At 37.2% G+C, this 15,158-nt stretch overlaps 1 protein-coding gene across 1 annotated transcript in view; it reads right to left on the bottom strand.

Moving 5' to 3' along the window:
• ARID2 (AT-rich interaction domain 2) overlaps nt 1-15,158 on the bottom strand; it is a gene marked incomplete at its 5' end in the record, with an annotated part of 104,241 nt that overhangs the window by 18,828 nt on the left and 70,255 nt on the right. The window contains 9 exons of the mRNA XM_082489954.1: nt 3,196-6,053; nt 6,426-6,625; nt 7,087-7,221; nt 10,193-10,268; nt 11,571-11,738; nt 12,130-12,339; nt 12,419-12,515; nt 13,396-13,646; nt 13,731-13,797. Of these exons, the coding sequence (XP_082346080.1) occupies nt 3,196-6,053; nt 6,426-6,625; nt 7,087-7,221; nt 10,193-10,268; nt 11,571-11,738; nt 12,130-12,339; nt 12,419-12,515; nt 13,396-13,646; nt 13,731-13,797 (4,062 nt within the window). The remainder of the gene's footprint in view (nt 1-3,195; nt 6,054-6,425; nt 6,626-7,086; nt 7,222-10,192; nt 10,269-11,570; nt 11,739-12,129; nt 12,340-12,418; nt 12,516-13,395; nt 13,647-13,730; nt 13,798-15,158) is intronic.

Here is a 15,158-nt window from a genome sequence, read left to right as displayed (position 1 = left end):
TTTGCTGAGGTGTACAATTAACATGGAATAATCAGATGTTATACACAGAAGATACTTGTCTAACTGGATTTCGATAGGAATACATGGGCTGTCCCATAAACAGCATGTATATAAATTTTCATTATTTTAATAGACGATTTAAATCAACAATTTTCCCCCCACGCATATAGTACCAGACCATTTCAAGCTACTATTCATATAATGAAATAAATCTTAACTTTTACAATCCCTTAAGGATTATTTCCCTCCTTTTCTTGCTTTCCTTAGTTTTCACGTTTCTGCTTCCTTCCTCCTCTATTTGTTTGCCCTTCCTTATCTTCAGCATCTTCCCTTTCTCCTCTCTGCAGTTCATGACAACTAATCTTGCTGAAGTTGCATAAGCAATACTCTCCTCCCTTTTTTGTCCTCTACATCTCCTTCTCCAGCCTTTCTGTTGGGTTACCATTTCATTACAAATTTTCTTCTTCTATCCTTTTCTCACTTCTCTGAAATATAAGGTCTAGTTTAGAATAAAATTTTAAGATGACAAGCAAACAGGAAATCACACGCTAACAGCTTCAGTAGCTATGTAATTTTGCCATAGCTAATATCCCTTTATTCCCTGTCCCTCATCGTTTTTTCTCCATTTGGCTGTATTTATAATAAATTTCACACTGTTTGCAGAAAGATCCACGTTCTCCTATTTCTTCTGCAAGACAGCCAGTATACATTAGATACTGCAGAGAGGATAAAACAATGCAGATACTCAGGTGAAAGAGGTGTTCCTTAGCTGCTGCCTTTCAAAAAGTCAGGGACAAGGAAGCTGTTATCATACAAGGAAGACTCACAAAATTTGCAGGGAAAAAAAAATAGATTTCACACAGCCTAACCTCAAAAGAAGTCATCAGTAAAACTCACACTGAGCTCACAAGCATTTGGCTACATCTTAGTATTTCTGGATGTCTTAAAGATACTCCTAAAAGCAGACTCAATATTGGAAATACTTAACATCTGCTTTTCCAGAAAAACAATGGCTATTGCAGCTGCTCAGCTGCTCTTGAAAAAAAAAAAATTCAAGATGATTTTGGCACTTTATTAGTCCAACACATTGATTTTAAAGGAGTAGTAAAGATCCTTAAAAGTCTTAAGCCAAACTATGATGTCCAATATACCCGGAACAGAATACTATAAAGTGGGTTCTATTATGTCAGTACTTAGCATTATCATGATAGACATGATTCATAAATATCTATATGTAATGGTTAAGGCAATTAGCTAATGAATTAGATTGTTCACCAACATCAAAACTACTTAACTAATTTTCTCCCACATTCCTGTAATTTTGAAGAAAGAAAAGGCATCCTACAGGCAGAAGAATGAGCTAACTTCCATGGAAGCAAACACTAAACCAAGTTATTTTGATCTGCAAATTTCTACTGAATGGCATACCCAGCTGGCATTTTTCTGTTTGTAAAGGTAATGGAAAATGTAGGAACTATTAACGATAGTGTTATTAGTGACAGTATGAAAAAGAAACTATCAGCACAGGAAATATTCTTCTTTTTCTCCCCCTCTATTATAATGATACACATTATCTAATACAAGTGAAATAGTTAACTGTACTACTCCCCTCTTTTCAAAAATCTGGAAGTCTAATAGTTTAGTAGTTGTTTGAGACACAACTGAAAATTCTTGCTAGCCACATGTCCAGGGGACAAATAACCACAGATAATATTTATTCAATTCCAGAGACATAGCAATACCATTTCCTATCTCAGCCAACCCTTAGAAAAGCTATAATGGAATTCCAAACTGTGTAACAGCTAAAGACACTCACTGTGAAAAGCAAGGCACAGCTAATATGCCCACACTACAGAAAATCTAGCACGTTGTCCCTATGCTGCCAAAAGACACTCATTTCGGTCAAATAATTCCTAGTAAGAACAAAGATAAATAACATATCAGAAAAATATAGGTATCTCTTTGATAAAACCTAAATGAAAATTAAAAAGAGTATTTAAAGACATTTTAAGAAAAAAGAAAAAGAAAGAAAACTTGTTAACTTAGTCCTGATTTCTGACAACTAAATAAAGGTTTCTATTGAAAGCTGTTTTGACTGTCCTAACTTGATACAGAAAAAAGAAGTAGCACTAGCCATCTTGTTTGAATTTTGTCTATCAAAATACAAACAAACAAAACCCCAAACAAACAAACAAACAAACAAGGAAGATAACAAATAAAAGACTTGTCTTATCCCAAGGTCAAAATGCACTAACATACACTAAAGACTTAATTTCTCCTCTCCACAGTCTGTCAGAACTCTGACTGCCAGACCTACTATTGCTTTCTTTTTGCTCCTACTCAGGTTAGGAACATTTTTGGAGAGGGATTTTCTGTCCGTGTACAAAACTGAAATAAATTCTAGAGACTGAAATAATCTCAAACATGATTATTTGTACTTACTAATACTCATACAAATGATGGCCATGCCTCATTTCTAGTAAAGTGTTAGGGAGTAACCACTTTCAAATGGTTAAAAAAAAAAAAAAAAAAAAGAGTTGATCAAGGTAAAAAAAAAAAAAAAGAAAAAAGCCTTCTCCAAAGTTTGTCAAACAGAAAAAAAAAAAACACCATTGCTGCTTATTCTATCGATAAAATAAACATTACAAATATTTTGTAATAAACAAACAAACATTTCAACAAATTTACAAAACAATACTTTCTCCTGACTGTAGCGAATGCCTGAAGCAAGTCTTTAAAGATCACCTTTAAATGCAAGAACTTCAACTCATGTCAGCAAGCCAGAGGCATTTGTGATGATTAACTTGCAAAAAACCATATTCACCCCTCCATAAGCAATAATGACCAAGAATAAAATGCAGAACAATACTGACATTTTTACAAGACCGTACAACAAATCATTTTTGTTTTCAGAACAGTTAATCCTTTAAAGAAGACATCAGTGAGCAGAAGTTCTTTCCTTACTGCGTATTATCAAGCTACAAACTATTTTAAATTCGACTATTGTCGCTGACATTGGAGAAGTATGCAAACTATTGGAACTTTAGTCCCTGAAAGAACAGAAGCCATCGTTTTCTGAGTGTTTTAAATACTATGCAAGAAATATTGACTGAGTTTACATTTTCACCCGCGTTATTTCACAGCATTAGTTAGAATCACAGTTGGAATAAACATGAAAAGAACACTGCAACATACCTGTGTGACCATGCTTTGTATATACGTGGTTGGATGCTGCTGCTTTTGTTGAACAGCACTTTCTATTGCTACTTTCGCTACAGTGCTTGGATCCGCTCCAGCTGGCACAGCAACCATAGTTGCACTGCAACCAGCATTGTTGGGGTCACTGATTGTAACAATTCTAACTCCTACTTTATTTGGAATTCCTGGAACAGTTTCCCTGTCATTATCCTCTGCTGGCCTCTTTACAGTTTTGCATTCTGCTGTGCCATTAGTAGACCGAACTTCGGATGACAGGGTAGACTGGGACACTCTAGGTCCTGAGTGTGGAACTGCTATGATTTGATGCCCCTGTATAACAGAGGCTGTAGATTGTGGTGAGACAACTACACTTGGGCGTTGCTGAGGCACATCTGAATTCAAACTTGAAGCTAGAGGTCCATTAGGTAAATCAGTGTTGGTACCACTAAGTTGCTGGGTTAACAGTTTTGCAGCCTCCTGTGTACCGCTTACAACAGGTGAACTACTCAAAGTTAATACAGGCCCATTAGAAATTCTTTCCCCTTGATCACCTTTGGCAGTATCTTGCTGCGTGGCATCCAAATTCCCTTGTTGTTCCACTGAAGATATCTCACCATTTCCTACATGATTGGAAGTTTTGTGATTTGGAATGTTTTTGCTCAAATGAGAACCATCTCCTTTATCAAAATCACAGATTCCATTAACTAGGGGCTTCTTCAAATCACTTTTAATTTCCTGTGTGTCCATTTGTTCAAAGTTCTGCTTTCCAGGAGCTCCGTTCTCACCCATTTCTAATGATGGCCCATTACTGACTTGTGAGCACTGATTGGCCTCATTCTGAGTTTTCCCTGAGTTAGAAGGAGGTAGACTGGAGTCACTATACTTTCTCCCATTTAAAAGACTTCCCACCTGCATTTCATTTTCTTTTGCATCCCCATTGCTGGTGTTTGCAGCTCCTCTTCGGCAGGAAGGATTCTCCATAACTTCAATTTTACGTTCATGAATGTGTAAACCTGTTGCTTCCTTTGCTTCTTCCTCCTTTTGGCAAATTATTTTATCACCTTTGAATGGGGGAGCAGCAGTACACGGTGATTGTCCAGCTGAAGGTGCTTGAGTAGCTGGAAGTGTTTGCACCTGTAGCCCAACTCCTGTCTGTGCTCCACTCACTGCAATTCCTGCTGGAGCAATGATTTGAGTTGCATTTCCCTGACTCACAGTTGCAGTAGCAAAACTCGTATTTGGCACAACTGTTATCGTAACCTGGTTGCCAGTAGTCCCTTGGAAAATAGTTGCTGGGCTGTTTGAGATCAACTGGCCTGGCAATATCTGTAAATTAGAAATGGGTACTGTTTGTACTGCCCCTTGGGGCTGGATTGCACCTGGGACCAACTGAACATTTTGCTGTCCAACCAGCAGCTGCTGAGTTGGAGACTGTCCTTGAACTCCAAAACCTGGCGCCTGGTTATTGGCCATCTGATAAACCACCTGAGGGCTAGGAGCTCTTGCATTGTTAGGTGGAGGAATCTGTGGAGCTGGGAGTATAAGCTTTCCCCCTGGAGTTGAGGGGCCTCTTTTTGGAAGGAGCAGTTGTTTTATCAGACTAGACTCACCAGAGTTAGGCTGGCCAACTCCTGTATTACCTTGTTGTGATTGAACTTGCATTTGTATTGGTTGTTGTACCTGTACCTGCTGCTGTGACGATGCTGGTGAATGTTGCTGCTGCTGCCTCTTTACAGAAAGCATCTGGCTGACAGTAGGAGGGGGCCCTTGTGACTGAGGAGTGGTAGATGAAGATGACATAACTGCAGGGACTTGATTATTTGTAACCGGACCTGGGGATGGTGAAGAAGATGGAGTAATGGTTGGCTGTCCAGTCAACTGGACAGTTTGACCAGCGGGAATAGAAGCTGGATTAGCAAGCACTATTTGATGAATGGCTGGTGCATACGTTTGACCTTGCTGAGCTGGCTGGCTTACAATCACTACACTTTGCTGGGACGGTGCTGGGGGCTGCTGCTGTGGCTGCATTGGCTGCTGTACCACGGCAGGTGGAACTTGCTGAGACGGCAGAGGCTTTGGTGCAATATTCTGGAACCCTACCCTAGATGTTGGTGGGTTTTGGACACCTGCGATTGTAACCACCTGCCCAGCTGCTACTTGGAAATTTTGAACTGTGGTGGCAGAAACAATGTTAGATGCAGAGGTTGTGACGTACTGCTGTGGTGCTATGATGACTGTATCTTGTTGCTGGTTGCCAGCAGAGGACTGCTGAGATGATGTCTGCCCAGGCTGTGATGATGTGCTGATTAGCTGTTGACCCTGTGAAACTGCTGAACTGCATGCTGGTATGTTTTGTACTCTGCCAAATATATGACCCTGAGGTACAGCTTGCTGAATTACCGTAACAGGAGTGCCTGAAGGTATCTGTCCTGGTACCACTGCATGCAGTGGAGACTGTTGTTGAATTACAGGTTGGTGGTGAAGCAACGTCTGAGAACTAACAACAGTAACAGACGGCTGCTGTCCTGTAGTGCTGTGATTTTGATTAGAAGCTTGTGGTGCTCCTCCTACAGCAATAGTAACAGGAACCGCAGACTGGGGAACAGAGCTCTGTATTACTGTGGCCTTCACTACTTCACAGGATATTGGACCTTTATTCTGTATAACAGTCACTGGAGCATTTTGTTGCTGCTGTGTATGAATAGAAGGATTTTGTGGAATTCTAGAAACAGTCTGTGCCACAGTATGAACACCTTGAATTGGAAAAGACATCTGTGTTGCTGCCAAAGTTGAAGACTGGTTAATAGGGGTCCTCTGATAGTGATTTCCTACGCTTGGTAGCCCATGAGGGATTCCTATTGAAATAAACACAGTAAAAGTTTGGTAGCAAAAATTATTTCAAAACATATCATCATAACAAATTTTTAAAAATCAAAGGCTTGAATTTGTAATTCTATATGGAAGCAGCTTCTCTTCTCAGCTATACTGCATCTGAATTAATGATACAGCAACAATGGCTTGTCTGCTGACTGACAAGTTTACGGGTTACACAAATACTAGAATGGCATGCAAGTACATACTGCAATACTATGCCTAACATTGAATAAAATCAATCAAAAGACGTGGCCCTGACTTCCAAGACTTTAAAACTATTTTCAAAAACTTTTGTCTTTTATTGTCAGTTCAGAATCTATGCAAGATACTTGATATTTAATTAATTTAAAAACCTGCTGGCGAAGGAGACGAAGACACATCAGGAATTGAATCAACCCGGACAACTGGGGTAGACGAAGTTGGTTGCTGCTGATAATACATCTGAATGGGAAGTGGTATAGCTCTCCTTTTCACTCCTACCACATGTATATGTGCTTGACCATTGTTACTTGGATCTTCTACTCTCTTCACTGTATGATTTGGAAAGACAGTTCTGCAAAACACAACATAAATCTAAGTTAATAAACACAATAACCCAATTACCTTACAATGTTTTTGTTTTAACTAACTGCTCTTGTGTGCAGAGTAACTGCACCAATGCCTGTATCTTTGCAATACAGCAGAATTATCCAGTAGCATCTAAGTATTCCTCATGGAGGACTAACAGGTCCACCAGATGGTTGGCCAAGATCTCATACAAGGTAAGTGAAAACTACCTCCAAAAAACTACCTGCAAAAGAATTAAAAGGACTATAAGCAGAGAAGGAACCCTATCAAAGATCCTGAAATGGAACGAAATAAAATTAAACTCTAAACATTTGTTTCAATTAAAATTCCAAAACTGGATTTCTTTCAAACTCAACTCAGTAGATCTTTTCTCAGAAATCTAAAGCTACAGGTTAGTATTGAGCACATACAATTGCTTCTTTATTGTTGCATGAATTTTTGTCTTACCGCAGACATTTATAAAATCCAGTTGATGTTAGGATTCCACCTCGAGCTAATTTACTACAGGTAGAGAGGTATTCAGAGTACATTTCTGCTCGAGAAACTGAGCAATCAAGATTCACCTCAAAATGTGCATTCAACCTGAGGATGGAAAAATAAACTGTGAAACAAAATATAGAGATAGTACTTTTAAAAGGGTTGTTAAAACGTTTCTGTCTATCACAGAGATTTTTGAGACCTGATAACAACATTTTAGTATATTGTCTTGTCAAATGGCTGTTTGATACTTTCTTCTTCTCACTGCTTGTGATTCAACACATAGGACCCCTAACACATGTAGCCAGTTTTACACGCAACATCTTATATATATATATATGTAACATGCAAAATAGTCTCTACACAGGACTTTTTTTATTGTATACTCGGAAACAAAGCGAAAAAAAGAATGCATTGTTTGGCGACGTCTCCGCCCCACAGCTCTACTCTTATTTCTTCACGATTCTACTTTAGGCAAAAGATGGACTGAATGCTAGCTAATTATTTATCAGAAATTTCTATCAAAATTCACCATTTGTATCAAAACCAAGACTTTGTTAACTGATGCAGTCTTACTATAAAATACAAATAAAACCAGAAATAGAGTAACAGTCTCAACCCTGTCGTTCTGATAGAGGTAGGAAGACAGGAGAGAAGGGACTGGAATTCTAAAAGAATATGCACACAAACACACACACTCTCATTCCTGGAGTCCCACGCCACAGACACATCAATAAAATCCTTGAACAACCTGTTCTGCTTTATGTCCAACCTCCACGGACAGAAAGCATTTGCATCTCCTACAGACTCTCCACAAGCACACAAACCATCCAACCCCCAACCAGAAAGCTGTGACTGAAGGAAACGTTTTCTATCAGTTTATTTTTTTCTTTCAAATCCATTGTTTCAACCCAGAGACGGGGAACAGTTCATCCGCAGCAGCAAATGGAGGTAAGTAACAGCTCCCACACAATGCTCAAATACCTGTACCAGAATATAGGCTCTGACAGAATAAAAATATTTCTTAAATTGTCAGCATTTACTATATGGTGCTAACACTTCGGAAGACTACACTGCGTTCTCCTTTGTAGAGTCTTACAATCCCAATATAACTAGATGATCCAAAAGAGAAAAAGTAAATGATTACATTCTCTCATAACCAGCAAAGAGTAAGAATAATGCCATTTCAACCTGTAGCTGAGTTACAATTTTGTAGTTACAAAAATTGAGATCACACTGTGTAACAGAAAATCTAGGTATTAATTAAATTTGGCATATCAGACAAATGACTGTCCAGTTGGGTATGTTAGGCTGACACACTATCACTGGTACCAGCAAACTGAAGATATTCAGGACTTGTAATGGTGAAGTGGGATCTGCGATTAGCACTTTACTGTCACATGCACTTACTGTCGCTTACCTTACAAGGACTCCTACTCGGGCTAAGCTGGCTAATAATACATCCAGGAAGGTCAGTTTAAATACCTTGTCTTTCTGTTGCTCCTGAAACAGTAACTTTTCTAAATTCTACTGCTATGAGTTACTCATTTTCCCATTTCCCTCAACAGGAAGCAACGACTAAAACATACCACGAAAATTTACATGAATGTAAGACACTCCACGTTAGCATTGATGAAAATGATTGGAAGAGGCTACTCCTCTGCTCTCAATTTGCCTTTTTTTTTTTGGCAACACAGTTAGTATTTAAGGAGAATTTTCAGGATTAGATGTTAATTTTTATTTTTCACTAACTCCTATCTACCTAAGACCAGGAGAAAAATCAAGTACAAAATAATAGTATTCAATACTGACAGCTGCAGAAGCACAAAGAATCAAAACCAAAGCAGATATTCCAAATCTTCCTGATATAATGCTCTATGGTTTGCTTCAGTATTTTCTGTAATTTGATGGTATCACACAGTTGCAGCATGGTACTTATCCATACTTATTCACCTTGCCTACAGGTTTACTACCGAAAGCTAAATGTCTAGTGCTCTCTATAGTCAATAGAGAGAAGGTAGTACCAGAAGGTAATTCATAATCTCATCAGAAACTAGGCAGGTGAAGGCAATTTATTTTACTATTGGGGGAATCTCCCACTCAATTGAAAAGGCAGCCTAGAAAACTAGCTTTGGCAACAGATCAACTTGCAGATCGCTAAAGCTGCTGTGATTCCAGCTCCAGGTATCCCTGTTTAAATGTCTAAATGTGACATTTCTCAGTCTTTCAGTGGCACACATTAATACTTGGCAACATGCAAACAGAAGCATGGGAACAACATCGGTTGACCGCAAGAATCTGCAACATTTCCCCCATATAATCAAAGCTTTGCTGGAAGCATAAGTAAAACTAAATCATGACCTAAAGCACTAAGCTTTGACAAATTCTACCCACTTTATCTTTCTTGAAGGCTTTTGCCTGATCAGGAAGGCAAGTGATGAACATACATACCAGTTGTGAAGCAGCAGAGGTAGAAACGTCCAAGAGGAACGGATTAATACAAATATTTAGAATGTGAGTAGATTTATGTAAGTCAAATAGTTCAGAAAGATCACACTCAGTCTACATGAGAACCACTGGCGGAATAGTTTCTCTTGAAATATCTGACAACAATATTAGTTGAAAGCAAGAGAATTTGGACAGAAAAGGCTTCGACCTTCCTTAACTTGCTCAAGGTTCACAATGAACACATGAGAGTTTTGCAGGGCTTAGCTTCATAATTTGATAATTACTTTTATATTGGTGCAGTAACCAGATGAAAACACTCGTGAAACAGATAATGCTGCTTGACAATTTAAAAAATAAATAAAATCAAGATCAGAGTTAAAAATCAAATTAAATTCTATTCTAAGACAGAAAACCAGTCATTTCAAGTACCAACTATTAAAGAGTAAATATTCTGTTTTTTTCTTTCATACTTCTTCAAAGCAATGACAGAATGGTTTTGCTTGATACTTTTCAGAAAAATGAGTCTAGCAGTAAATAGAAGTAAGCTAGAAAATTCTGTGACACAGGAATACAGGAATTTTTCTTCATTTTTCTTCATTGAGGTATTTGAATAGAACTATACACTTACCACTGACATGCAAATTTCTCGCTGTCTATTTCTACTATTCCAGGTGGTGGAGCAACATGTGGTGCTGTCCTAGAAGCTGTGGACAATGATGGGAAGGAAAAAAAAAAAAAAAAAAAATGCTGAAGCAATTTTTGTTCTCCTGAATGAAGAAGCACTTTAACTCCATGACTTTCACTGGTACAGTTTCTCCTGTGTATGTAAGCAAGGATGTATCCAACTAGGGCAAGTCACAAAGGTGCACTAAGAATACACATTTGCACCACAATTTACCAAAGTGAAGCAGGGCATGCCAAGGCCAGAGCCGCCACTGAAGTGCAATCATGAAATATGCATTTAATGAACGACAGTTCCAGATTCACAATCACAATCCATGATCTCAGTACTTCACAGAGTACTGAGCATGATTGAAGAGTGGCACAATACTCCACCAGAACAGGCACAAACACACAGCAATTATTTTTCCAATTCCTAAGTGGAAGCAAACATAATGCAAAGAATTTTGTTGTGATGTCACACTGGTTCCTTCTATTCACTCTTGTTCGTCCCCCTTAGTCGCATTCTTTGCCAGTCACTTTCACTGTGATATCTGCACCCATTCCAGAAACAGCACATTTAGACATACAAGGCAGTATCTGTCATAATGGTTCTTTCTCCATTTTTTCCCCAGAACAAATAGCAGTGTTGCATCTTGTGCACACTTGGTATACTGCTATGTGATTTAATTAGTAAAGACAGAATGAGGTACATATGCTGCTCCCCCTGACCAATAATAGTTAGCTGTGCCGTCAACTTCCAAAGTGCCATTACTTAATCCCAAAAGAAAACTGCAAAAATTAATCATAATTACAATTTAATTTACAATTTAGAAAAAAAATGCTTTTCAAGCTTTAAACAATAGTTAAAATTTGGTTCACATGACATCAAGCTGTTCAGCAGCTCCAACAGAGGCATGATTCTGTTTGTCTATCTCATCTCTGCAATTCTATCAAATACCATATATTACTGCCCAATAATATTCTGTGTAAAAACACAATATAAAATGGACCTCCGATTCTCTGCAAATCATGGCAACAATCTAGAATGGACACTTTTTCTTTCCACTGAACAAGTTAAAATAAGGAGTGTACATAACTCTCAGTAAATTTTCAGATTAGCAACTGAAAAATACTAAGATTCTTTTAAAGCTTGTTTCACAACAGTTTTGCCTAACATAGCTTTATATTTGCTTTGTGAACAATTATCTGAAAAAGATACTGTATGTTATGCATAATGCTAGGTGTATTTATGTAAATTAATCAGAAACGTATCAAAGATGAAAATCATACATGCCATATAGGAAATCTTGTAGAAGAGTATGTTCTCTTGCGGTGATACTAACCTGGGACACCTGTTGCGTGGGCCTGTGAAGAACCATGATCCATTACTTGTGGTCTGACATCAGGTACTCCTTGCTGGCTAACACACTGATGTTCAATGAGTTTTACAGCAGTAAGTGCATCAGGTCCAAACATCTGGATGTCCATAGAAACCAGACATACTAATGTATCTAAAGTATTAAATGTAAAACCAACAATGACATTAGGACAAGACAAATGAATGCTGCTGGAACATATTGATTTGCTTTAAAATTGCCATGTGCTGAAAGAAAAGAAGCCTCTGTATGCTTCTGTAGATTTATTTAAAAAAAAAAACAAACAAACAACAAAACCACACACTTCATGGCATTAAAAAAAAAGCCTTCAAAAGTTTTAGCTTCCCTAGTTATTAGCATCATCAATTTCTTGAGGACACAAAGAATAAATTTTAGTAAAACTTGCTAAAAATCTCTAAGCTGCACACACACATAAGCAAGCCACATTTTAAACCACTGAACATGATATATTCTAAAGTCTCTTTTCCTACATAAGTGAGAGTAATAGATTTAGTTTCTCCCTTACCTATGCTCTTCTCTACTCTAGCGATCTTTGAGCAGGCAACTTCCCCCATTTCTGTGAGCATGTATAGCACCTCAAGTGCTGAGATTACAAGCAGCACATCTGGTAGCGTCAGATGACATATGATCTCTTTATAGGATTCTTGATCCACATATTCACAAATTAAGACACCATTATCTTCAGCCTTACAAAGATTTGCCAAGATTTCCATGCCTGAAGAACAAATACAAAATAGTTTTGAACAGCAATAATTACAATTCTAATAAAACAATAGAATAGCTTGAGATCTTACCTCTCATTTTTAAAAATCTATCCCTTGACATGAGGCATTTTGTAACAGTGTGAAACATTAGATGAGTAGTTTTGAAATCAACAGGATCCAAGAGAAGCTGATAAAAAAAAAATAAAAATCTATGACTAACTGTCCATATAGTGCTAATGGCTCAAATCTTTAAATCTGCATATCAAAATACAAGATTCAAAAGTGTTTAAATGCAGCACATGTAAATAACATTTCTGTCCACAAAAGCAGAACCCTATGAGCTTTTTATCATAGCTAGCATTTTGAGCCCCCTCCTCCTTTTCTGCTCTGAACTAGCAGTCTAAATTACATTTTCTAGTGCTCAGAATAAGGAAAATAACTTTATTCCCGGGCAGCCAACAATATACACAAATATATTTTAATATCTAACAAAGAACAGAACTTGAGTAATGACTAACATTCCTTCTCAAACAATTGTTCATCCTGTTCCTAGCTACTTCTGCTTCTCAACCATTCTCAAACCTCTTCGAAAAGAAAAGCATGCCTCACGTGATTCAGCCAGTATACCCAGTGGCATATGACTAGCTTACTGGTGCCTACTACACACGGTGAAAAACCCTCTACCACCCCCTCCTCAGACATACTATTTTGAAGTTATGACCAAAGGTTATAATTATAAAGTGAAGAAGCTAGTGTACACTCTGCAGAATTTAACCAAATTCCTTTCTTCTCTCTGGAAAACTAAACTGAAAATTATGCATTATGAATATCTTGTACCTCCCTATACAATCAGTCTTCTTCATGTGAGTATATTTTAGCAAACTGACACATACAATCTGCATTTTTGCTTTGGCTCTGAATACTTGTTTTCAAATTGCTATTTAAAAATTCAGAAAATAATTTCTTTCCTGCTTCATCCAATGATCAAGGAAAAAAGTAATTAATTAACACTAAAGTAAAGCTTTTATCAAATTGTATTTTCATTGTTCTGTTTTGAAGCACATTACCTCTGCTGCAATATTTCCGAGCGTGTCAAGCCCCAACTGCCGTAGAGAAATAAAATGACTATGAGCAGAGAGTAGCAGGAACCGAAGACAAGTACGATTAGCTGCCAAAAGTTTAACATTTCCCTCTTCAAAAGAAAGATTACGTAAAATCACTGCGATCTGAAGTACCCGCTGCCCTTCAATATCATTAATGCCCAATTTGCGAGGTGGATGAAATAAAGATTCCCAAATCCATTCTTCCGATGGAATATCTACAAAGTAAATAAATAAATTTTAGTCCTTCCTTTGCTATATTTACAAACATATGTGTATTAAGATTAGTCAAGACGTCTCACCTTGAGATTTGCTTCTGTCAGAAATTAGATCACGAACTTCAATATCCTCAACAATATCCTTCCAAAACTGAAGAAAGAATTAAAAACACACTTAATTTCTAGGAGATGATATTTCTTTAAATATCAACTATTTTTATTTCTGTTATGTTAAAATATGGAAAGAATATGAGAAGCATTGTTCTTTAAAAATTTCCTAGGACCTTGATTCATCTAAGAGTAACCACATTTTTCACTCATGGGACGATACGCAAGATGTTCAGCACTATACATTAAGAAACTCTTCCTTTCAAGTACCAGAGGTATGCATTCATGATCAACCAACACTACCACAGAAGTACTTTGCCAAAGCACACACTGAAACTATATGCACAGCTTTCCACAATTAGAAATTCAAAAATTATAAGTTGAGAAAAAGTACAGTTCATCCTCCTTCATCTCCTACATATAGTGAACTCCTAAAGCAGAATATGGTGACTCTTCTCAGTTTCAGTACATCTTAGACTCCTGCTAGACATACAACAGTCAGATTTCTATCTGGTGAGACTTTTTAAAGCTTCTGCTCCGTTTTCCACATCATCATAAATCAATGAAAAGAGAGAAGCAACAACCACCATCACCAAATCCCTTTATAATTAGAAGCAAAACAGAACGCTTCAGCAGACTGGAATTCAAAGTACTTTACAAATATATGGCCTGATCTGTAAGTGGTTGTTCATGTCACTAGTCTTACTGAAATTCAAGAATTAATCAAGGCATTAAGGTTTGCAAGCTAATAAAAATACTCATTGTGATGTATATTAATATAAAAATATATATATATTATAATATATGTAATGTGTATATTATAACAAAAATATAAACATTCGTTTGACTAATAAAAATTTATACATTCCTTTGATTCACTAATGAAATACAGCTCCTCTTTTGGCTATGATCACAGAATAAAACCACAAATAAATCTGGATAAAAAGGGAAGTATGGGAAGTACAACTAGCTGAACAGCAGGAGAAATTTTGCTATGCAAATGTAATTACTAAATTACAGTATTCATACCAAGCTTGACACTATTATTTTCCTGAAAAATAGAATACTACAGATTCTCTAAATTGGAGGGAAAAGAATTTTATTTTCCACTGCAATGCTGCTAAATGACATCCAAGTGCTGTTTAGTAAAGAGGATTACTTACACAAAGGATTATTACCTCATTTTAGCAAAGACAAGAACAGCCAGAAAAAAGTCTAACTTCTTACTGTTTGTGACAAACAGATTTTTCTAATTAATACTGAGGCTATCATCAAGAGCCACAGAAGACAAAGGCATGCAGGTAAAATTTGCAGTATGTACTTCATTTTGAGCTGCCTTTACTTTTAGTGAAGACGACTATTTAAGGAAGAGGCTTCAGTCATTACTTTAAAAAGTACACAGAA

This window comes from Vanellus vanellus, assembly GCF_965231255.1.
Source record: "Vanellus vanellus genome assembly, chromosome: 1".
NCBI lineage: Eukaryota > Metazoa > Chordata > Aves > Charadriiformes > Charadriidae > Vanellus > Vanellus vanellus.
This window is presented reverse-complemented; position numbering and strand designations above follow the sequence as displayed.